This window comes from Talpa europaea, assembly GCF_964194135.1.
Source record: "Talpa europaea genome assembly, chromosome: 15".
In the NCBI taxonomy this organism is placed as follows: domain Eukaryota; kingdom Metazoa; phylum Chordata; class Mammalia; order Eulipotyphla; family Talpidae; genus Talpa; species Talpa europaea.
The window spans coordinates 73,539,592-73,564,689 of record NC_140083.1 but is presented as its reverse complement, the minus strand read 5'-3'; the positions used below and the strand labels follow the sequence as shown (position 1 = coordinate 73,564,689).

Genomic DNA, 25,098 nt, shown 5'->3' with positions numbered 1-25,098 from the left:
CGGTAGCTCCATCTTGCCCTGGGCCAGGGAGCACTCATCGAAGGAATGGCTTTGGAAGAGAAACAGAGACTGGCCAAGATGCGGGGGTTGGTTCATGACCATGGCGAGTCTGGTGCCTGGGGACAAGCAGGAAGCTGACAGGCCTGGAGCAAGGATTTCTGGGAAGTGGCCCAGACTTTGAGGTCCAGGATCCTGGCCCTGAGCCCATCTTCCCCAGCTGAGGCCTCTGGGAGACCGGGCGGCAGGGTGCAGTGAGAAGGAGAGAGGGTGTGCATCGCTGCGGGGGGTGGCAGGCGGGGGGAGTCCGCCAGGCAGGGGCACTCACTCCAGAACATCGCGGTTGAACTGCTTCTTGCTGTTGCCCAGGAACTCTCCGATCATCTGCCTGCTGAGGCCCTTCCGCTGGAGCAGGAAGTGGGCCACTCCGATGGGGGTGTCAGGGATGAAGCCCCTGGAGATCAGGAACTGGATGCCCTTGTCCGGGTTTCTGCGGGTGGGAGTGCAGAGGAGGACAGTGAGCCAGGACCTACCTCCTTCCTTTCTTTCAACCCATGGATCCATAGAAGTGCTAGAGGTCCTTGGAAAGAATTTCCAGGAAATGCCTGAATTCCTTTCCCTACAGAGCCGCCCTCTCCTGAACCTGCCTCGCCAGCAGGAGTGATGGCGTGCGGGGCAGGAAGCGGAGAAGCGAACCCCAGAACAGGTGGGGGGGTGCCTTTCTGTCTCCCAGCCTCAATCCCCTGGACCTTCCCCTCAGATCCCCAAGGCCTGCCGGGAAGGCCCTTCCTCCCTTCCTGTATCCTGCTGTCTGCACCCAGCATCCACCCTGGAATCAGGAGAGAGGGTGAAGCTGGGAAATGGAGGCCAATCTCCCACCACACGACTCTGCCCCGTCAACGGCGGACACAAGAATCCTGCTGTCCAGCGTTTTCTTTCTCAAGCTTCAGTCTCTGTGCGGGTGTGGGCACGGGGGGTGTGCGTCTCAAGGCAAACGTGTTCACAGCGTGGTTTGCAAATCCGCGCTGCTCCCTGAACTGTATCTTACTGGTCCGGAGAAGATAAGCAGAGACAGAGAGGGTAAGCGTTTAGAACCTTTTATAGCACGCTGACATTTGGGGGACAACCAAGCATGTAATTGTTTTTCTAGCAATTCATTTTTACTGTATTTTACGGAAGTATCAGCCCCTGATGTACTGGGTAAAAGAGCCAAACTGATACTTCACCGCAGATAGTCTGAGAATGGCTGTCTGGAGGGATCCCAGCGTCTGTGTGAATATCCATGCGTACGGGGAAGGGAGGCTGCAGACGTGGGAGGCGGCAGCTGCGCTCAGCAGAATGGCCTCCTGACACGGAAGCAAGGGCAGTGGGCTGGGAGCCAGGCGGATCGGCTTCACCTGAGTCTACTGCTCCCTGGCCTCTTAATGATGTGCAACTCCCCTTGCAGTTGTGAGTCTGTCTCCTTGTCTGCAAAATGGCATCATGGTGCGCTCTCTAGATGGTGCTGGGAAATTGCAGACACTTATGTAGGGTGAGCTAGGAAGAGCAGCTATTCTCCCTAGAAAAGAAGCTTCTTGAGACCAGGGGATGTGTCTTACTCATTTTTGTGGTCATGGTGCTTTGCCCTCAATAAGTAACAGCAGAGTGAATAAAAGTATGCACTGGTGGGCGGGAGGGATATTGTGTTTCCTGGCTCAGGGCTATGAGGGGACATGGGTGCCTGGTGTACTGGAAATTTCCAGTGCATGTCCCCAGCTTGTCGCCAGCTGTATACATTTGGTTGCAAGAAAGTTCTGCCCGGGGCTTTGTCTGTGGGCTCTGGCAGTCCTTCCTTTCTCTGCTTCCATTCCCCTGCTGCACACTCTCTCCTTTACTCTCGCTCTCCTTTTAACCCACCCTCTCCTGCCTTGCACCTGTGTTGCATACAGCAAGTCTCCCCTTTCCCCAGCCTCCCCTCCCCAGCCCCTGGATTAGCTTTCCTCATTTTCTACTGTGCTCATTTCCTCTTCTCTCCCCGTCATCACCCCCACCCCTAATGCTGCATCTCCCTAACTTCATATCCAGCCTCAGTGCCTTCTGCTCCTCCCTCAGACCACCAGTGCTGTTATTTACTTAAAACTATAATATTTCTGGGGCCTCCCTGGTGGCGCAAGGGGTTAAGCACTGTGAAACAGTACTGTGAAACAATCCACGGCCTCTTCAGCACGAGTTCGATCCCCAGCCAGGGAGCTACCCACATGGTGCAGCGGACCTCTCATGACACGCCCGCTGCTCCCCTCAGCAGTGTATTTCAGTCAATCTGCCTGTTCTGTTCCCCGTTCTGTCTCTGGTGAACCCTCTCACCCGCCGGACCTCTGGCCTGTACCCCAGTTCTTGCATGCATAAATAAACAAATCTTTTTTAAAAATACTATAATATTTCTTGAAAAGGCTCCCCCAGCTTTACCCTAAGCGGCACTAGCTGTCCGAGCATGGGTTTTGTTTGTCCTCTTGCTTCTAATCCTACTTAAAATAAACTCCTAGCAATTTCAGAAGTGTGTATTCCTACACACGTCTCAGGGAGCAGGCCCCGCACCAAGCCACCTGGGAACCCCTAGACGGCTGGTGAAGGGCCTGGCACCTGTTCCCCTGGAGAGGCAGGACCCCCACCTCCGCCCTCCCTGCGGGGCTTCCAGGGCCCACGGGCTCCCACGCCAGTGCTCACTCACATGTTGAAGAGGTTGAGGCCGATGCGGTAGAGCCGCTTGCGCAGGGTGTCGGTGGAGAGCGTGGGGGACTTGCAGCTGGCGGGGTTCTCGCAGTGGTAGCGCGGCAGGCTCAGGATCATGGCCTGCAGGGCTTCCTTGGAGGCCGAGGCCGAGACTTCGGAGGCCGACTTGGCGGACTTGGTGGAGGTGCTGCTGCTGCTCAGCTGCTCCAAATTGTCCCCGGCCTCAGGCTCAGCTCCTTTCCCCATGTCCCCTGCCTCCTCCCCTTCCTCGGTCTCGGGGGCCACCGCCTCCTCCAGCAGCACCTCGGTGACCCCAGGCTGGTCCACACCCGGGGCCTCCCCAGCTCCATCCTGGGCACACGTGTTCTGGGCAGGCGCATCCCCCTGACCCAGGGCAGGGACCGCCGGGACCTCCTGCCCCTGGGCCTCCCCCTGCTCGGCTGCTGGGGCCTGGGTGGCCTGCGCACCCAGGCAGTTGGCCACCGACAGAGCCGTGGAGGAGGAGACAGAGATGTTCTGGCTGGCGATCTGCACGGTGACATCCCGGAAGGCCATCATGAGGGTGCTGCTGTGGCCCTGGGGCAGGCAGGCGGCCTCAGCCACCTCATCCCCCTGCCCCTGGCGGACACTGTCCACCTCCCGGAGCTCGGCCTCTAGACCGGGGGCCGCAGCGCTCGCCTGCAGGGCCTGGTGGATCTGGTAAGCGCCGCTCTCCTGCAGGGAGCACATGGTCTTGAGACTCCAGGTGCTGAGGGCGTCATCGATGGACTTGGCCAGGGACTGCACCTGCTCCGTGAAGGAGTCCTCCAGCTCAGTGAGCGTGCCCGCGAAAGAGGGTGGCAGGGAGGGCGAACGCACCAGCGGCAGCCCCAGGAGGCCATAGCCCTCCATGAGCGCCTTCTCGGCGGCCAGGCTCTCTGCAGTGGGCGCCCTCACCTTGCGCAGGGAGATCCGCCTCGGCAGGCGACTCTCCAGGAGCGAGTTGCGGATCTTCTCGAAGTTCTTGCTGAGCTGGTACTGGCGGAAGGCGGTTTGGATGGTGCAAGCGGCGCGCCGGGACACCAGGTGGCCCCCGTACTTGTGTTCTAGCATTTCAATCTGCAGCAAGGACACAGAGAAGGGAAAGCTCAGTTAGAGGGGTTGGAGGCTGGGGGCGGGGGGCAGTGTGGGGAGGGGGTAGGAAGTGGGGTTACATTCCCTCCAAAAGACAGTGGCTGAGGAGTCACCAGGCTGAACTTTCACGGGGCCCAGGAATGCACAGCTGGGGGACACTGAGGGTCTCAAGTCTGAAAACTCCCAAGCATGTCATGGTCTGAAATAGCAGGTCTTAACAGCATCCCTCTAAATGTTAGGTGTAGGATTGAATTCTGGGGCTCAGTGGCCCCCCAGAGCAGAGGAGAGTGGTACTGCTGATGCTGGTCAGTTATTGCTGATGTGATGGTGTTTTTAGAAATGCTCATACTTTGGGGTGAAATACATGATAGCTTGAATTTGTATTAGAAGATGCCATCCAAAAAAAAAAAATAGAGTAAGATGAAACAACATTATTAAAATTGTTGGAATGGAGATATGGTTATATGAGAGTTTATTACTCTTCATTCTGATGCCGGCGTGTGTAACAACTGCTGCCGCTTTACCATGAGTTCTTGTCTCGCGAAACCGTAGAAAGGAATTCACAGACTTTTTGGAGTAAGTAAGCAGAGAGAGACAAATCTTGTCTTTGAAAGAAAAGTTTTATTTAGGAAGAAAAGAGACAAAGAAGAAAGACTCCCAGGTATAAGGTACCTGGGAGGGGCCGACATGAGCCAGTACGGGCTATTACTTCAGGAATATATACTTTCTCTCTCTCATTATGTTAAAATTTTAGTCTCTCTTCCTGATTGGCTAACTCCCAGAGGGTATTAAGTGGGGGAATTTCACATTCCTTATCTAACAGTTTTTTCTTTCCCCATTTGTTATGCTTATCGCTTTATCTTTATGGTCTAGTCCTCCAGGTGAGCATCTCTACACTTTATCTTATCACCTGAAGAAAACCAGGACCATCCTTAACAATATTGTCTGTGGTCCTAGGATGTTTGTTTTTCCCCTATTGTTAACAATGGTCCTGGGATGTTTGTTTTTCCCAGTGGAATTGGTTACATTTCCTCGTTGTCCTTATCTCTGAAGCCTCCCTAAATTCTTCAGAGGTCCCCTCCTGCACTGTCCCTAAAACTGCCTAATAACCCTAGCTTGCCCAGTGTCTCAATTCTACTTTTGTGTACATTTAAACATAATAATAATTAGAGCCTCCCTGGCAGCACAGGGGTTAAACACAGTGCTATCAAGCAATTGGCAGCCACTGCAGCATGAGTTCGATTCCCCCGGCCAGCCCGGGAGCAGCCCACATGGCTCAGCAGAACTCCCCTGTCTCACTCACTGCTCCCCTCAGCAGTGTATTTCAGTGGCTCCGCCTGTTCTGCTCCCCACTCTGTCTCTGGTGAATCCTCTCACCCTCCATACCTCTGGCCTGTACCCCAGGTCTTGTATGCATAAATAAATAAATCTTTAAAAATAATAATAATAATTAAACAGAACTATTTGAAAAAAAAAAAAACTGTTTTTACTCCCAATCATCCACTTTCCCTATCAGTATTCATGTCACTACATTGGGGTAGCTGGAGTGATTCCCTGTCATTAGGGAAATTGTAAGGGTTGGGAATAGGATTTGATCATGTCTGTATTCCCAGTTCCCCGGAGGGCTTTGTATTAAATGCACATGCACAGTGCTCAATAGATGAGAATTTAATGCAAAGCTGGATGGAGGATGAGGGATGTTTCAAGAGTGTGAGTCCCGCAGGTTATCCTGCTCTGCAACTCAGTCACCTCTGTTGTCAACAATAGCAGCTGTACAACCAGGGCAGGGTGTGCTGGGGCTGGCTAGTGGGGGTATGCCACCTGGTCTGGGCAGGCCTGAACCCAGGAAAACTTCAGGCATGGGACCAATGTGTCTTCAAGACTCTTCCTTTCAGCGCTGGCCCTAGTCTTTTCTCCCCATTAGATGGCTATGCTCTCACTTTTTCTGTCCTAGCAGAATCTCTTAGGAAAGGACTAGAAAGATATTTCCCCTTGAGAGTGAATGGCCAACAATGTGTAGCCACACTCCTTCCTGGAGAGTTTTGCATTTAAATGACAGACAAGGCCGTTGTGAAGGGGGTGGACCTAACAGTAGCTCCATCAGTCCTTACAGATATTTGAGAAGTGAGAAGGTGTTTCTGGACCCTGAATTTATGTCGTATTCAAAACGTACACTCCATTTACACTAAGCGGATTTCTCAAACTAAGAATTGGATAGTGTGGGGTGAAATTAACAACTCAGGAACACATCACCCCCAGGATCATGGGTGGAGAGGGGCCAGGAGAAAGGCCAAATTCATTCCTCAATACAAGTGACACTGCATCTGCTTCCTGCTCCTTTGCACCCACCAGGGCCTGCAGCTGGGGAGACTACCCTCTGCCACCCCAGGAATCCCCTCTGTTCCCTCCCTGGAGATGCCCCACAGCTAGACCAGGTGCCCACAGCTAGGGCACCCACCTAGTCCAGTGAACTCACAGACAATCCCCAGTAAAATGGGATGTCCTCAATGGCTTCTCCTTGGCAACTCCAGTACCCTCACCATTCCATGCCTTCTCCCATCCCCAAACCTAGTGGCATTTTGTGGTCTCTCTCCCCACGTCCAACGCTGCTCCTGAAGACAGATGGAAGACTTATTCATATTAAAGTCTGGGTGGTCAATAAGTCTTTCTAGATGACTCCTTCCAGAAGTATGTGCATTTTATAAGGCACAAAGCCTTAAGCAGAAGGCAGGAAGCTCTCCTGATCCTCATCAGCCTCAGATTGTAGGGGCCTTCAGAGTACTCTCAAAAATCACAACAGATTCGTTACCTATTGTTGGACAACAAATGGCCACAAGTTTAGAAGCCTAAAACAACACCCATTTATTTTCTCCATGTTCTGGGCACAGCTTGGTGGGGTCCCGGGCTCCAGATCTCACCAGGCTCCAAAATGGTGTCAACTGGCATTGCAATCTCATCTAAGGCTCAAGGTCCTCTTCAAGCTCACTGTTGTTGGCAGGATTAGTTCCTTGAGATTATAAGACTGGGGTGCTCTGTAACTAGGGGCTGCCTGCTGTCCTTTGCGAGTTGGCCCTCTCCACATCTATAACTAGGGGCTGCCTGCTGTCCTTTGCGAGTTGGCCCTCTCCACATCACAGTAGCTTGCCCCTTTGAGGTGCACAGGAGAGTGTCTCTCTGCTGATTAGGTCAGGTCACCCAGGATGCCACCCTTCCCATTTCTGCCTGGCTCAATGTGAGCAGATAGCTGACCTAATCATGGGTGTGAGCTCCCATTTTATTCTCTAATCCCATCCACTCAGTGGGGGTGGGAAGGAGACTGGACACAAAGGAATCTTGGAAGCCCTCTTAAAATGCTGCCCACCAACCAACTGGACAAACTACCTCCTGGTCTTCCTTTCTCTAGGTTAGAACTCAGGTCCCCAGGAGCTCCACAGAAACACAGTTATCTGCCTCTGAGACACTATATTCCTGCTTTTTCAGAACTCATGCCAGAAGGGACAAGGTATCATAGTTGGGCTTGTTTTCCTTGATGAATTCTGCAGGTCTCCTGAGACCTGGACTGGAGATTGGTCTTGAGTTAAGCAAGTCAGTCCTGCAAGGGAAAGTGTAGATATTGAGGGGAACTGACCCGTGGCTGCCTCTTTCTCTCTGAAGTTCCATCTCCCAAAGAATCTTCCCCAAGCTCCCATGAAAAACTGACACGAGGCAGGAATGTGCATCTTTCCTACCTGGTCTATTCATACTTCCAGGGAAACTTTGACCTTAGAGCATTTGTTTCAAGTTACAAGACACAATTGGCAACAGAGAGCAGGTGTGAAGTTCCATTGCCAAACTATTTCCAAAAATGGTAAATAGGTCCATCCCCCTGGTGTGGTGCCATCCTGCTTGGAGGCAGAAAGCTGGCCAAGATAACTCTAGGAGACTTCTACCAGCCACTAGCCATGCTTCACGCAAGCAAAGAAGAAAACCAGAGTTTAAATTCTTGAATCTGTTCCACCAAGTCCTCCACTAGACTGTAAGACTCACGAAAACAGAAACTTTTGCCAGCTGTGTTCAAGCCTTTACTCCCAGCGCTTGGAAAGTGCCCAACATGAATATTCAATGACTGTTTGTTGAATAACTAAAGAATTAACTCCCAAGTTATCTTTGTGTCTCTCAAAAACCTTCCTAGCCTGACCTATAACTTCCCTCCTCCAAAGTCAATGATCTCAACCTTCCTTGCCCCTGTAAGTTCATGTCATTCTCTAGTCTCTTTTACTTGCATTTCCAATCACTGCCCTGGCATTGGATCCTTTTCACCTGTCTACAGACCCTCCCAGATCTTCCCAGGCTGAAACACAACTGACTCCCCTGCTCTGGGGCACTAGCTCAGTTCTCTTTCTTTTTATTTTCCGCTGACCCTCTTAGAGGCTGGTGAACACCCTCTGCCGCACTCCATGAGCAAATGCCCCACTACACACACAAGATCACACACCTGATGCCTGGAAGCCCGCCTCCTGCTGTCACCAATCTAAAGTGACTCGAAAGAAGGTCACCAATAATCTGGAATCACAAAATCCCACAGACATCCTCCACCTTCCTCCTCCCTCTTCTCTGCAACTTGTGATGTTTATATCACCTTGAAATCTGTCCTCAACTCTCATGACCCATCTATCTTGGCTTTCCTGTCTCCATACAGCTCTTTAATGGCACGTTCTGACCGTAAAATCCCTCAGCATACTAGTTACAAGTCGTGTGTGCGCCATCTTCCATTCTCCAGACATGTGTTCATTATTTGCCCATGTACTTCTAGATGGCGTCTGTGATTTCTGCATTGAAATTCCTAACAACTGAGCATTAACCACTAATTAAGAGGGAAAGATATCAGGCAGAGTCTTTGTGGTAAACTCTAAAGTTGTTCCATGGACTAGCTGTTCCCTGAGACCCTCACCCACTGTCATAATTTCCCTCTACTTTAAATGGAAGTGCCCACTTCCAGATCTGCCTCTGCTTTGCTGGTTGACCTTGGGTAAGTTTCCTAACATGTCTAACTCAGTTTTCTCATCTGTTGAAGGAAGGCAATCCTGCAGACTCTGTAGCTTGTTATGAAAATTAATTTACTTCATATAGTGCTTGGCACATAGCAGGTATTCAGAAGGTGGTAGCTATTTGATGATGATAATAATGATCATGTGAATGATGGTCAAGTCTCCATTTTCAGCCTTGACCCTAGACCTGTGTTTCCAACAGCCTGTGGGCCCTCTATTCACCTACACAAAGTCATTGTCTTTCCCCATCTCACCCTAACCAGTCAGCCATGACTCCCTTTTTCACCTAACAGGACCTTGGCTGTCATGCCACCAGCCTGGGAAACTTGCATTGACCTTGGGTCCTCCTTTGTCCCATTGGCTGAATTTGTCAGCCTCAATGTCCTATACCCACTGCCCTCCCCAACCCCCACCCATGCCTTCTGCAATCATCCTGACCTTTCCACCAGACTGTCACCACATAGGGCTCTCTTTGCCTCTCCATTTGGATCACCCTGGCCACCTCCTAACTGCTTTCTGCTCCCTTATTATCCCACCATCCATCTTACACCCTACTGCCCTGGTCAGTGCACCCACAGAGCAGTTGTAAATACTGGCCCCCATCGCTTGAGACAATTGCCCAAGATAAGCATAAATGTTTCCTCCTGGCAATCCAGGGCTGGGCAAGTTGGCCCTGCTTACTTCTCTCCTCTGCTACCACCTGAAGTCTAAGTGCACACCCACTCCACTCCTGCCCCCACCGACCACCCCCAGCTCACTAGGCTTTCCTGCTCAGAGCGGCTGCTCAGCATTCAGTGTTCCCCCCACTCCTGCCCCTTTGCTCCAGGTAAAAATGGCGCCCTTTCTTCAAGACCCATCTCTAACACGCCTCCTCCCCAAAGCCTTCTCAGGCTCCCAACCAGATGGGGTCTGGGTACCACAGACCCCCATGGGCAAGATCTTTTCACACTTCCCTTTGGCCCCCAGCTTTCTCTGATCTCTGTGGTATTTATCTACCCTCTCCTTTCTCCCCCTTCCCTCCCCCAGACTCCATCGGAGCAAAGAGGTCGGAGAAGTGGCCTTGTCATCCTCAGATCCACATCCAGCACCCACACAGAGCCTGGCACCCCACAACTGCTCACCATGGCATCTGAACCCAGTTGTTGGGTCTTTGCCATTTGTTCCAACATGTTTAGCACAGCCAAATCCCATTTGCTCCAGCCTTGTGCCTGCCACACCCCCATCACCTCCTCCACAAAGCCCCCATGGCTTACTTCCCGACCTTCACAGGCCCCCCTCAATGCTCTCAGCACACACACAGGATTGTCTCATCTGTGTCCTCATCCCTGGTGCCCAGCGCTGAGCCAGAGCTGGAGTTGGGGCTTAATAAATATTTGCAGACATGAACTAAACTGAACTCCTTCCTATGCCCCAGGGGAAATAAAAATCCGGGCTCTCTTCTGGATCTGGGCTTGGAGTCAAACAACATAGCAACCCCCCACCCCCAAGCCCATCCACACTCCCCTCCTCCCGCTCTCACAGGGTTTGGGGGTCGGCAGTGCCCCAGGTCAGTCCCATCTACCCCAGCCAGGACCATCCATTGCCTCTATTGCTGTTCTTAGCCAGGGCCAGGTCAGAGCTGAGAGAGACCGATGGGGCCAGGAAGCACGGCCTCAGGGAGGGAGGCGGCTCTGGGTCCACAGGCCAAGGAGCAGCTCTGCTCGCCTCTCTCCAAACCCCATGAATCATGGGTAATTGTGGCCTCGCCTCTTCCCAAGAGAGCAATCTCTCAGCTTCTGCCAGAAGAAGCAGTGGAGGGGGGATCAGGGGGCTCTGGCTCTCTAATGAGCCTCTCAGTGTTAATTAGAACATGCTCCCTCTCTTCAGGTTGCTGCCGCAGCTGAGCCTGACAAGGGCTGCTGAGAAATGGCCTCCAATCAGGGTGGAGGAGGAAGAGCAGCTATCTGGGGGCCGTGGGGCTGCTAGGCCTGGTGGGTGGTGGGGGCTTTCACATGTGAGCAAGGATTTCCTCCTATCCAAGATCTGTCAGCTGATATGAGGTGAACCTGCAGGACTTGGCAGGGCAAATCCTAATGTGGGGGTGGGTGGGGCGGGGAGTAGGAAGTCTGGGAAGGAGGGAGAAGCTTTGGAGATGCTGAGGACAGCCCATAGGAGAGGCGGGGTTCACTGGACCCCTGACTCTTCTCTCTGTGCCCACCTCCCTCCTGGTGCTACAGAAAGTACTCCCCACGGTGGGCACTGGACCTGCCCAGGAGCAGGTACCCTTAGGAACCAATGCTGACTGTAGTCCAGGCGGGGCAGGGGAGCTGACAATCAGCTACTCCTGAGTCACAGAGACTCTCGCAGCGGGAGCTGCTCCAGGAGGCCCGCTACAAGCCCCACGTTGGCCTGACACCCTCTTCAGGGCACCCATAGCGCCCTCTCTGTGGGAAATCTACTCCTTCATTGCAATGGAGGAGTCCATGGGAGGTGCTGGGGTAAACTCACAGACCATGGAGTCCACACTTTGGCTGCCCTAGGGATGCACACTTAGGGATGCGTCCATGGTGAAAGCTTCAGCCTTTTCATTCTAAAATTGGGGACAGGAGTAGCACCTGGCGCACAGGGATTTCGTGCGGATCTGGAGAAATTGTGCATGGAAAATGCTTAGCACTGTGCCTGCACACGGGCTGACCGTGCCAACGAGCAGTGGCTGTACGCCTGTCACTGCAATGCGACTTCCCCAAAGGCCAGGACCGTGTCTTATCTGCATGTGGTGTCCCCAGGCCTCCCACGGGGCCCCGGACAGAGCAGCTGTACAAGACCTGCCTTGAATAGACCTGATGGGAGGGGTGGGGTGGACAATCCCAGACACACCTCACTTTTACCACCCTGCTCTGTAGGCTGGACCCCTGTATCCTGCATTTCCAAGGGGGAACCTCGTCTTCAGAGCGGGAAGGAGCCCCATATACACCCCGGAATGGCCCCTCTTTCCACAAATGGGAAATCAAGTCCCAGTAACTTGGAAATGCAGCCACCACTTCTTCCCTTGAGAGGCACCCCATGGTGAGGCTGGAGGAGAACACGGCTCCCACGCAGAACCCTGACCACTGCTCCACAGCCCCTGGCCCGGGCAGCACAGCACAACGTGGACACCCAGGATGGACTGCAGTGGACGCTCATCCAAGGTGCCAGAGAATGAGATGCAAATACCCTAGAGAGTTTGAATGAATTTGGAAATCACTCCTGAGCCCTCTATATCTTTTCTTAACGACCCCCAAAGGAACTGCACCCCTGCCTGTGCCCCTGGGTGGTGGCCCCGAAGATGGCTGAGAGGTGAAGTGTGAGAGCTGAGAGCAGAGGAAACAGAGGAGGAGAGGGGTGCAGGAGGCCTCCTCGCCGTGTGACTACAGAGAGGGCGCTGGAGACTAGAGAGCAGGGACATTGCGGTAGGCCTCATTCATTCATTCATTCATTCATTCACTCATTCATTCATGTCTCCCTTCAGTATCAAGTGCCAGAGACTGCCCAGGAGCACAAGGGTGACTAGAGCAGGGTGAAGTTGAAGGCACAACTCTAGGAGGCGCCAGCTCCTAAACAGACAATGGAGGGACCCGCACCCCTGGAGGTGTTCGGTGTACAACCTCCCAACTCTGCAACTGCCCGGAGAACAACAATCCTTGCCCTTATGAATGGGGCAGTTACCAGGGGGCACAGCACCTGCAGTACTCGGTGGAAACACACACCTAGGCTGAGACGTGAGGGGTGCGTGGCGACCACTCAGGTAAAGCGTAATTGGGAACAGGTGGGGACTGTTTCCAGCAGAGAAATCAAATGGCCCAGAGGCAAATGTGGCAAAGGGATGTGGGGACGGTGAACAGGGAAGGCTGGAACCCTGAGTGGGAGTGAGGGCAGAGGTAGGACTGGGTCAGGGGGCCAAAGAGCCCAGGGAAGTCCCAAGGAGGAGTCATGAAAGGCTCTCACCAGGGGTGCTCCCTGCTCAGATGTGCTCTTCAGGAGGAGGACTCAGTTGCAGTGTGGGGATTAGGTTGGAAGAGGCATAGCAGGGGCACCTGCAGGGGGAGTTCCCAGGGGCGCAGGCAAGAGGTGATGGTGACCTGGTCTGGAGTGGGGGCAGTGAGGATGGCAGGAGAGGGTGGGATTTAGAAAACAGTTAAGAGTTTCTCTAGGTGGGTTTGGGATTTGAGCAGATGGGAGGGCCTCTGGGCTGGCTGACGGACCAGGCCTGGCAGTTGGTGGACCGGAGAGATAACAATTGTCCAAGATTCCCTCCAGCCCAAGGTCTACAGGGTTTGTGCGACTGTTTGGGATCACAGGATCAGAAAACTAAATCCCAGATCTTCAAGAAGCCTAGGGTTGGGTCCAGGCCCTCCCCGCCCGTTCCCCGCTCCAGGTCACTGAGTTATTATTTTCCCCTTTTTATCCTTCTATGTGCAGGCACTGTGTCAGGCACTGGGGAGATAACAATGAATAAGGAGGAAGAAGTAAAGAGGAAAGATGACACAGAGAATGCCTGGAGCTATGGCTGAGACAGGGCACCCAATGCAGCCTTGCAAGGGCAGGACAGGCTGCCAGAGGGAAGGGAGGAGCACCACAAGCGAGAGAAGGAGTCATGGAGGCGGAGTGGAGGAGCGCTGGGAAGAGCAGGAACGCTGGTGGTTGAGGCAAAGGGAACAGCATGTACAAAGCTCCAAAGAGAGAGGAGGCATATGCGGCCCAGAGAGGTTAAGCAACTTGCCCAAAGTCACACAGTTCATTTGCAGAAGTGGAAGTAGAGCTCCCTCTCTAGTAAATATGTCTCGTGTTTTAAATTGCTAATCCCCAATCCTTTCCCTCCTTTCCAACCACCCCCAGCCTGTGCTTGGCCTCAAGAAATACACAAGCCAGGGGCCCCCCTGGTGGCTCATGGGATTAAGTCTCAGCACTGTGAAGCTATCAGCAGCCACTGCAGCACGAGTTTGATCTCAGGCCAGGAAGCTACCTGCATGGCGCAGCAGACCTCTCCTGCCTCGCCCGCTGCTGCCCTCAGCAGTGTATTTCAGTCAGTCTGCCTGTTCTGTTCCCCACTCCGTCTCTGGTGAATCCTCTCACCCCCTGCACCTTTGGTCTATACCCAGTTCTTATATGCATAAATTTTTTAAAATCTTTTTTTTTTAAAAGAAATACACAAGGCAGGAGAGGTGAGCAATTCCTCCCTCAGAACCAGGCCCTGTCACACCCTCCACCTGTCCTCGCCTCTCTCGCTCTACTCCTGCTGGCCTAATGTACAAACCCTTTATTTGAATTACGCACACTCTCCAAAAAAGGTCCACAGTGCCAATCAAAAAGCTGCACAATTCTCCATTATCCACGCAGACAGTCAGAATTAGGCTAATTCCCCCACCCAAGCCAAAGCACATGTTACCTTTGGTGTTATTAACTGGATAATCCTTAAATTGAACTTAAATTTCTTTGAAAGGCAGGTAGAGACCATGTTTTTTTGTCTTTTAGCACCCCATTCCCTTTTGCTTTGCACATTAGAGTTATTTAAAAAAATTACTCTATGAGCTCTTACTATGTCTGAGACACTGCTAGGTGCTAGGGGAGGACAAAGAAGAGTAAGGAATGGTCTCTCTCCTCAAGGAGCAGAGCTGTGTGCATTGAGAGGACTCTCTGGGCCAAGTGGCCACCTGGACCACATTGTGGTCTTCCAGAAGGATTACCATGTGGGCCTTCACAGTAACTGCACTCACCACCTCACCAGCAGGACATCCGGTATATTTAACAGCTCTAATTGTTAACTGAACTAAGATCTTCTCCTATAGCCTTCACACATGTGTACCACCATTGTTGTCTGGAATGATAGAAAATACATCGAATCCTTTTTTCAACAGCAGACCTTCCATATTGAAGTTCTTTGCATATCAACAGTTTCTCCATATAACTCCAGCCAAACCTAGTCTCCTTCTCAGGAAAACCTCAGACCCTCAGGATTCTCATTTCCCCTCTGAAGTGAGGCCCCCAGAACCAAGCCCAGTCTTCAGACAGATGCTGACCAGTGTGGGACTCTGTCTGCTCCCTGATTGGGGACCTTTAGTGACCCTTCTGTGAAGGCCACTCTGTGGCAACTGCTTCACTGGCTGTTCATTCACCTTGAGTTTACAGTAAAAGGACACCTGAAGATCTTTCTCCCAAGACCAACCCTACCCATCTTATACTAGTGCTCTGGAAGTTTCAAAGTTAGAAACAGAACTTTACATTTTTCTCTCTGTCACTTGAATTTTTTCATTAAACCATCATTCCATTCTGATGAGGATGTATTTTTTTTTTTTCAAGTCTTGGATTCTCCTTTCAAAGTATTAGCTGTTCCCTCTCAATTTTGTGTCATGAGAAAGTAGTCCCTTCTGAAAATGGTTGAACTGGACAACACCAGACAGTGTCCCACTCAGCACCAAAGGAAAAATCAGCCTTTTTTTGGGGTGAACCCACCTGATAAATGTTGTCATCTAACCCATTTCCTATCTTGTCCACAAAAATATCATGGGAGATTGTGTGTGATGCTTTTCTAAAGCACAGATGTACTGCCTACAGCTGGTCCCTGGTGCATGATAATAGCCTCCTGGTGCCAATGCCAAAAGAAAGAAAAATGGTTTGGCTTGACTCAGTCTTAGAGACCTTTGTACTGGCTTTTCTTCTCAAGACTCACCTTGTCATTGGATTCAAGAATGGGTCTTTAGAACCTATGCATTTAGAGCAAGAGGGACTGTGGAGATGATTCAAAGTCTAATTCCCAATTTTGCTGATGAGGTAACCCATGTGCAGAGTGTTTATTGGCATTCCCATAGCACAGAGGTAATTAGAGCAAGAGCAAAGACTGGATTCCATGTCTGTGGCTCCATATTCAATGCTTTTTCTTAACAGTATCAAGTCATGATGTCTTCCTCTAAGTGCATGCAAACATACACACACACATATCCTCCTTTGGGTCGGTTAACTGTTGAAGGCAAACCATGGCATCATCTCTTTTTGGGGGGGTTCAACATGAACCCCCATGAATGGAAAGTGGAGACCTGGAACCCCTCAATGGGATTTGTTCTCTAATAGTGGATCTTTGAACTCCCCCAGACTGGGTTAATCTTGAGCATCCTCAGTCTACCTGGAGGACACGACTGTCTTTGCACCTCTTTTGAGCCTGTGTGTGCCTAGGCCTGGGGCTTTGCCCTGTGGGTAGACATATAAGAGAACTATCCCATTTAAGCATCTGGGGGAGGTAGATACTCCCCCAGGGAACAATGGGCCACTTGCTGAGAGGTTTGAGGCTTCCTGCACATTGAGAGGGAACAGAGCTTTCCACATGCTACCTGAGGGCCATTACAAGGCCTCTGCCTTATTAAGTCCGGTTGCCTGAGGAACTGGGGCTGCGGAAAAGACAGATTACTTACTTTGGGAGACCTAGTGGCTAAAGGGGAGTGCCTGCAGCAGAGGGGAGCCCACCTGCAAAATCCCTGCTACCCTGAACAGCCCACAAAAGCAGGGCCCCCTCACCACCCTTCCCACCCCCTTGGAGGCCCTGGGTACCTGTTTATTCTTTAGGTCAAGGGAGAGTTCGTAATCGGAGGCGGCAGGAGTGTGGGAGCAGAGCGCGGTCGCCAGGGCAGGCTGCTGCTGGCCTGGGGAGGCCGCGCGGTGGGGGCCAGCCCTCGGGGAGGCACCCCCCCTCGGGGAGGCACCCCCCGCCCCCGGCCGCTCCTCCTCCTCCTGCAGCTCCTGGGCTTGAGCCTTCGGGGCATGGGCACTGGGTCTGCCGGCTGCCACCGCCGCTGCTGCCACCACGGAGTCCTCCATGCCCCCACCGGCCTGGGCGCAGGAGCCATCACTGTGAACAAAAGGCAACGGTGCTCGGTTGGGGGAGAGGGGGATGGGGTGCATGTGGGTGTGGGGGTGGAGGAGAAACTGGGGCACTCTGGCCTGGCCTTTTTGGCCTTTCTAGGGGTAGGGCTGGTGCACTTCCCTATAGGGAGTTGCCATCTTGGTAGAGAGGCGGCTCGGAAGAGAGACTGAACTTGGGGCGGCCATCCTAGGCAGTAGGAAGCAACAGCTGTTGCCAGAGCTCATGAAACTGCTTAGGAGCCGCATGGGCTGGCTATGGGGAGGCTGCTTGGGTTCAAATCTGGGCTCTGCCTCTTATCAGCTGTGGGACCTCGTCAGCAGGCTCCTTAGCCTCAATATGCCTGTTTCCCCATCTGGAAAATGTGCATAATAACAGCACCCACCCTATAAGGATGCTGGGAGACTTAGGTTAGCTCAAGTTCTTACGCCAGGTCATGGTCACTGCTGTGTAAGTGTTAACTATTATAATTAGTGCTCTGGCTCCCTGGCCTTAGGGATCTGGGGGGCGAAACTGAGCCACATGAACCACTCTGTCTTTAGACTGCCCAAATGAATCTGGGGGAAGAAATGGTGCTTATAGGTCTGGTCTCAGCACAAAGCTCCTCCACTGCAGGTGGACTCCGGCTTTCTGGTGCTGGGTCTGTGAAGAGAAGCTCTGCTGGGTTCAAGGAAGCATCTGTTCTTCCTGGTGCTTCTTTTCCTCCCTTAGCTGCTCTGCCGGCTACTCTAAGATGACATCTCCTGGCTGGAGGAGCCCCATCCCAGCCTGCTCTGGGGATCAGTACACTCAGGTGCTCCCCTCCCTCATCAGCCTCCAGCCTCCAGGCTTTGCGCACAGTCCTAAGCTGCCTCCTCCAAGAAGCCTTCCTGGGTGACCCCAGCTTTCATTGTTCTGTCTGCTAGAAACTGAGTTGTGCTTCGAGAATCACTCTATTTCAGAGGAGTGTGAAGGCTCACAGCATGGGCTAAATCCAAGCTCTAGCATGGTGTAGCTTTGATTAAGTTGCTTTTTCTGGACCTTGGTTTCCTCGTCTATATAGTGAAAGTACTGGTACCTACCTTAGGGGGTTAAGATGAAGAATAAAGGAGTCCAAGTATGAGAGAGTTCTTAGAAAGCTTTGGTTGTGCCCACATAACATTAGGCCGATACACCTACGAGGCCCAGGCCATCCATGGGGGTTATTCCATGCATAAGATGGCAAGATTTGAATATGGGGAATGAAAATCTTGAGGAAAATGGGGGAGCAAGCAGTTGCTCGGAGTATTACACGTGCCAGGACCAGAATGGCCTGCATGTCGGAACATCCATCACATCGGGGGAGGGTCCCTCCTGGGAGGCTGGGTGCCTGCCAAGCAGGCCCGGTCCAGGCACATCTAAGACTCTCCTGGGGTTCCAGCCTGTCTGTCCTCTCTGCTATCAGAGCTGACTTCCTAAATACAGATGTGGAATGCCAATCCTCTGCTCAAAATTTTCCGGTAACTTGCTGATGCTGCTAGGATAAAGCCCTCCGGTGCAGCACTCCAGAACATTCATGATCATACCCCAACCTCCATTTCTACCCTCATCAGGAACATCTGCCCAGCACCCTTGACCACCCTGCCTCTCATGTGATTTCCCTTGGCCTGAAATGCCTTCTCCTCTCCAAGCTTCCACCGTTCAACGCATTCCTTTCTCTCTCTTATCACCTCTTTCAAGGCTCTCTAACTGCCCCAGGAAGAGTCATTCTCACCCTCTGGTCAAGTGACCAGACCTCACTCTCACCCATCATCTTGGTGCTTGCATCTAGTTCAGCAATGTCCACTCTGTGCTCTAATTACTTATTGACATGTCCCCTACCACACTGTGCCACATACACCTTTTAATCATAGGTGCTTATCACAGTGGGCTGGCTCGTAAGGCATGCTTAGTAAGTGTTAAATGACTGGATAGATGGATGAGTGGGTGGATGGATATCATTTTAATCTCTATTACATTCCCAAAGGCAGAGATAGGGGGTGGATTTGTGAAGAACCGCTCCGAGCCTCCTCTAAGGGATGATGTCTTTTCCAGCTCCGGGAGAGTCACTGGAGACGGACCTTGGCTGTCAGCCCCGTCAGCCCCTTCAGGGATTGTCTCTGCTGCAGAGACCATTTGCCCATATCCGAGCTCCTCAGCAGCTCCTGACCCCTCCAGCGCCTGGCAGAGGGCAACATGGCGGGGGGCCGAGGGAGACAACCCCCCACGTGGCAGGGACTGCCTGAGCACCGATGCTGGGGTCCTGCCTGGTACCCGCTCAGCTCATTCACTGCTCCCACAGAAAGGCTGTCTTTTCCAAGGTGACCAACATATCAATGAGGTCATTTCCTCTCCATCACTCTCTTGAAAAGGAGATAATCACATCCCCATTTTGCAGATGAGAAAACCGAGGGCTTGTGCTCCACTTGGAAAAGGGAAGTTTCAGGGGAGAGGCCCCCTGGATCCCTTCAGAGTCTGGTCATTGGCACAGAGGTGGGGAAATGAATGAGGAGGGGCCCCAAGGGGCTGATTGGTGTGGATTTTGGCGAAGGGCTGCCTGGACTGCCTTCTGTTCTGAGCAGTGGCTTGAACAGTGGTGACTGGAGACCTTGCTAGGAGTGTTTCAAGGCTGAAGGACTCTTCAGACTAGAAGGTTCCCCCAGGGCCTGACCAATTGCTGTAGATGATCCGAGATGCTGCCAGCCTTTCTTAACACTCTCTGGGAACAAAGAAAGTGGGCATTTTTGAACAAAAGCTAACAACATACCTCACATGTCAAGATCTTTCAGCCTTTACTAAAGCACTTCTTTCTCTCCCTCATCTGAATCAAGAAAGTGATCTTAGACGGTCTGAGCCTGGAAGACAAGTGTCCTTAGGGGTCCCAGATGGTCCTGGGAAGGCTTGTGGTGAATACAGCATCAGTGTCAGAAAACAACTCACTCTGTGTTGATTCAAAGAGCAGGCTAGAAAATGCTGCCAGAGGCGGTGGAAAGAGCAGGGTTGGGGTCAGAGGCAGCCTTCCTCTGCTGCAGCATTCATTAAGACCTGGGCTCGTGGCTGCACTCTGGATGTCTGCTCCCTCATCAAGAAATGGTCAGTTTGAACAAGGTGCTGTGGCATCTGGAAGGCGGGAGAGGCACAGCTTCCCCAGCTCCTCTTCTCTCCACATGCCTGTGCCCCCTCTGCCCCATCCAGGTGCACACTCCCCCAGTCAGCAGCTGGGCCTCAGCAACCCTGCCCTCAATGCCCAAGGACACAGCATAAACTTTCCCTTGCCTCCCTCACATCATTTAATCCATGCCCACACCTCCCCCCATCTGTGGCTCCTTGACCTCCATTATCCGAGCTGGAAGCCAGGTCCCAGAATAGCAACCCCTGGGGAGGACAGCTGTGGCTTTCTGGGCTCATCCACTTGCAGAGCCTGGCCTGACTTCATTGGCTTTGACAGATGCTTCTCTCTCCCATCTCCCAAGGGCCCTGAGAAAGTAAGTTATTCTCTCTCCTGTCGCTGCTCCTTGGAGACTCCAGGCTTTGGTCTCACAGCTGTTCCAAAAGGTGCTGGCTGGTTTGGTTCATCTGTAGGGGCTTCACGTCAAAGGCATCACAGCCCTTCTCTGACCTGGCACCCTCCCCACACCCAGGGCACCCACTCCCAGGAGGTCACAGGAGCAGCTCAGGCAGACTATCCCCAGAAGTCCTAGGTGGAATCTCCCTTGCTTAACGCACCCCCAGGGGAATGTCAGCACCTGGGCAGTCAACACCCTGTGCTCCAGGGAGGCCTCATCTAGAAGCTGCCTCAGGATAACTCCCTCAGCCTCCCAAGCTGGGCCACCCTGACTAACAGTATCTTATTGTCACTGCAATCTGAATATATTTTAGCATTTTATTTTTTCACAAACAGGCATGAGTCGGGTAGCAAAATCAAACTCTAAGGACATCCTGCCTGCCCGGTCCCCTCCCCACCACACAGCACACAACTTCACAAACGATGCGTCCTCCCACACACCGTGCCTTTGGCTCCTTTTCTGTCTGCCTGTGTTACTCGCCCGAAGACAAGACCCTCCGGTTCCTGGCTTTCTCATCTCGCCCAACCTTAATGTGAAGTTCCAAGAAACCTGCCTCGAAAACCGTTTCTGAACACACAGCCCAAAATCATCCCACGGCTGCTACAGACAGTGCTTAATATTCACCGCCTAGAGAACTCAGGGTTTTATTTCATTTTCTCCCTTTTATTATGAACTATTTTATATAGGCAAATAGGAATAAAATATATGTAAGGTAGAAAGAAAAATATTCCTTTTTACCTTACTCAAGAAATAGCACGTGGGAGGCCTTAAATATCCTTCCTTCCCTCTCAGTGGAATCCCTGTCCTGAATTTGTGTTTATCATTTTCTAGCTTTGCCTGAGGGGCAAATTGCCTCGTCTTTGTGTAAGCAGTGGTGGCTGCTTGGCAGCAGCGCCTTTGGAATTTGCATAGTAGTTGGTTTGCAGGGAGGCTCAGGAACACTTAGGTCTTTGCAGACCCCAAAGGAGTCAGGAAATCTCTCCTGGCGAGTTGCTCCCTGCCACTCCTGGCTGGCAGGACTAGTAAGATGGCAGGGCCAGTTACTACTCTGGGAAAGAAAATGGGTATGTTCCTTAGGGGCCCCCGCTTCCGGCCCCTTGTGCCTGAATGTGTTACAATCTCCAAATGGACTCTGGTTACTGTCAAGCCAAAGGAGCTGCTGGAAATGGCAGGGGAGGCTGGGAGAGGTGTCCTCAAGAGAAGTGTCAGCCCAGGAGCCAGCTGGGAGCCAGGCTTCGGGCCACATAAGGCCACAGGCGGGGTTGGCCAGCTCGTAATTAGGGGCAGCATTGTGGACCTGGGGCCAGACTGCCTGGATTTGAACACTGGCTCTGCCATTTGCCACCATGTGGCCCTGGGCACCTCCCTGTGCTTTACTCTCCTCTTTGTGAAAGAATTAAAGTAGTAACATATGTAAAATGCTCCGTGAACTCTATATAAGCAACAGCTATCTTTCCCATTTTAGGATTGCCAACATGTTATTTTGTCAAATAAGAAAACATAAAGCAAAAGCACCATTCAGTTTCCCTACAATATTACAAAAAGCAAAGTGAAAAGTTAGAGAGGTTGCCAAGAGAAGCTTTATCAGGAGGTAATAAGGGCTGGGAGGCAGCAGAGTATGAGTTTGAGATTTAGAGCCAGTCAGATTGATCGTGGCTAATATTTGAACACCCGCTAGCTGTGTGGCTTTGGGCTAGTTCCTAAACTTCTCTGATCCTATTTCCTTACATGAAAAGCAGGGATACCTATCAAATAATTTTGCCGGGAAAGTTAATAAAATAATGTCAGTAAAGCCTCTGGCACTTATTTGATGATTTCCTTCCCTAACCTGATACTATTGTGAGAGCTGTGACCTCATGAGAACCCCCTCAGGGTGACCTACACAAACCACATGTGCACACCACCCATTTCCATGGCAGACATGAGGCCAGGCCTGGGTGTTTTGTATTCTCGTGGCTATAATTATTTTACCCTCCTCCTGTTCCCACCCAGATCAGCCTACCTTACTCTAATAGAACCATTTTCAAGGAAACTCCTTGTGGGCTCAATTTTGCAATATGCCTAGAGATAGGTCTCTATAGTCACCTTCCTTGGCTTCAGCTTCCTTCTGGAAGTCCTTCATAATGTCTAGCTGCAATCTTTCATGCTGCAGTAGAAACCACTCATGCACCAGAAGGGTCATACAATTTCTCTCATGTCTATAGGCTTCTAAGTCCATTTCCAAAAAACACTGAAGAGAAGGGACAATCCAAGACTCACTGGCTTTGGGAAGAAGCCTCAGAGATCCCAGCTTGGGGAAGTACCTAGAGGTTGGGTAGGGGTCAGTGCCAGACCATAAACCTTTTTTCTGTGAGAGCTGAACAGTCTTCTCCTAGGAGAACAGGCAAACTGTGAGAAGGCAAGATTTTCTTGATAATATGCCTCTGCTTTTAATCTCATCCTAGCTTGAGCTATGACAGCCTGGTGCTGAGTTAAATCATTTCCTTTCCTACCCTGATGTCTACAAAATCTCCGTCAGGCCTATTGGCCCTACTTGATTGGCATTCATCTGGGCCTTTAGATTCTTTGATCTCTTTTTCAAATTGGTCCTCAGTTCTCAGGGTCTCTCTCTTTATCTCTCTCTCGCTCTCTCTCTGGTATTGGCATCTTTCCAGTTGACACTACATATGTTATGGTTAGGTTTGACTAGACATATCTGCCTCCTTATCTACCCATATCATCTGTCAACCAATGGCAGGGCTAGACCCTAGACCCTCTCTCTGAAGGGCACAGTGCAAAGACCATGAACAAGCAAGGAAGCGTGTCCCCTCCTGCTGGCCAGACCTCCACTACTAGGACTCCATTCCCTGGAATCATCAGTCCATCCATTCCAAACATATCCCATTCATCCCTGCATTTCTATACCTTCTCCTGAGCTTCCTGGGTCTTGACAATTTTTTCCCTTTCTGTTTTTAAAAAATCCTGTTTTAAAATACCTAATGTCTGTTGGATGCTTAATATATGCCAGACACCTTTCTGTGCAGTATCTCTTTAAATCCTCCCACCACCCTAGGAGGGAGTGCAATTGTTATCTCCATTTTTCCGATAAATAAATTGAAGATAGAAAACTTTAGTAATTTAACCAAGGTCACAGAGTTTACAAGTGACCAAGCCAGGATTTGAACCTGGATTTGAATTACTGGCCATGCTTTCAACTGCACCACATTTTAAGTGCTTCATTGCAGACTTCCTGGATTCATTCTAGTGCACAGATTACCTCCTTACCTCTCTCTTCCTTCCAACCTAGAGGGAATCCACAAAAGTCACCCGCGGCATATTTCTCTGCCCTTGGAGAAGAAAGGGGATTTGCATATTTTTAAGTGATTTCTTGATTCATAATTATGAGTATCCTGTTCACTAGGATCATTTCTCATTCTGAATTAGTAAATTATACTAATCTATCAGTCTCTTATGAATTTGGTTCTGGTGGGTTGGTACCCCCAGAATCCAAGGATCTTAGGGTAACCGAATGGACTCTCCAAATCTGCAAAACCGCAGCCTTGGATGGCACCAAGCCCCTGCAGGTATGTGGGGTGGAGGGGGGTAGCACCAGGGCATGACTGAGGACACACAATCAAACAGTGACAAGAAAGAAGCCGGGTTTGGTCACTGCACACTGCGGACCCCGGCACAATTCTATCTTCACCTCTTCCAGCTTCCACCCTCAGGAACTTGAACAAGTTGCTCCCCTCGCCTGAGTATTTCCTCAGCAATAAAATGCACACAGTAAGTGACTCCTGCCCCTGTGAATTTTAACAGAGGTGCCAGAGAGGGAAAAGGAGGAATTTTAGAACTTGGAAAATGCTGTACACACGTTAGTTGCTAAGGTTATGACTGGCTTTCCCCTTAGCCCTCCCTTATTTCCCATCTTTTCTGTCTTGGGAGTGAAAGAAACTGCTCCCGGGTCTAAGGTACATGCAGAGACCCAGCAGTGTGGAGTCAGGGAGCAGGCCCAGCCTCTTCCCTATGGACATGGGCACATTCAGTGCCCAGGCCACGCTGCTCAAGATGCGTGAGAACGCAGGGTGAGTTGAGAGGAGCTGATCGGATGAGGGCACAGGATGATGAGCAAGGGGTGGTTTCTCTGGTGGTTTTTTGTTTTGTTTTATTAATCTTCCTTTTGTTTTTTAACAACAAATAAAACTGAGAAAGAGAAAGCTCGTACATTCATCGAGCCACTACTTCTTTCATATATGCTCAGGCTAGTTCCAACGTCACCTTTCCCATCTGCCTCTGGGGTCTGCTCCCAGACCCAAGTTCATAGCACTGGCCTTCGTTTTGCTTTGAAGATCCTCCTGGCCTTTCCAGATGTATGTCCCGTCCCTGGCCAAGGCATAGTGCCTGCTAGAGGATCCTCGAAGGCTAGTTCACCCCTCATGTTATAGAAGAGGAAACTGAACCATAAAGAAGGGGCGGGCCAGGCCTCCCTGGTGGCACAGGTGGTCGAGCACAGTGCTGTGAAGCTGTCCACAGCCTCTGCAGTGCAGGTTCGATCCCAGCCACCCAGCCGGCGAGATACCCACATGGCACGGCAGACTTCTCCTGTCTTGCCCGCTGCTCCCCTCAGCAGTGTATTTCAGTCAATCTGCCTGTTCTGTTCCCCGTTCTGTCTCTGGTGAATCCTCTCAACCCCCACACCTTTGGCCTGTACACCGGTTCTTGTATACATAAATAAATTAAAAAAGGGCGTGGGCCTCTCTCATTCTAGTGGGGGAAGTACCAGCTACTTCAGAAGCCTGATTTCTAGCCAGTTCTGCACTTCACCAGCTGGGAGACCTTGGGC

General features: G+C 51.4%; 1 protein-coding gene across 3 annotated transcripts in view; it reads right to left on the bottom strand.

Moving 5' to 3' along the window:
• IQSEC3 (IQ motif and Sec7 domain ArfGEF 3) overlaps positions 1-25,098 on the bottom strand; it is a gene marked incomplete at its 5' end in the record, with an annotated part of 85,455 nt that overhangs the window by 25,382 nt on the left and 34,975 nt on the right. For all 3 annotated transcript variants that reach the window (XM_084255150.1, XM_084255148.1, XM_084255149.1), the window contains 3 exons: positions 326-487; positions 2,705-3,804; positions 16,404-16,701. In XM_084255150.1, coding sequence (XP_084111276.1) covers positions 326-487; positions 2,705-3,804; positions 16,404-16,701 — 1,560 coding nt within the window. The remainder of the gene's footprint in view (positions 1-325; positions 488-2,704; positions 3,805-16,403; positions 16,702-25,098) is intronic.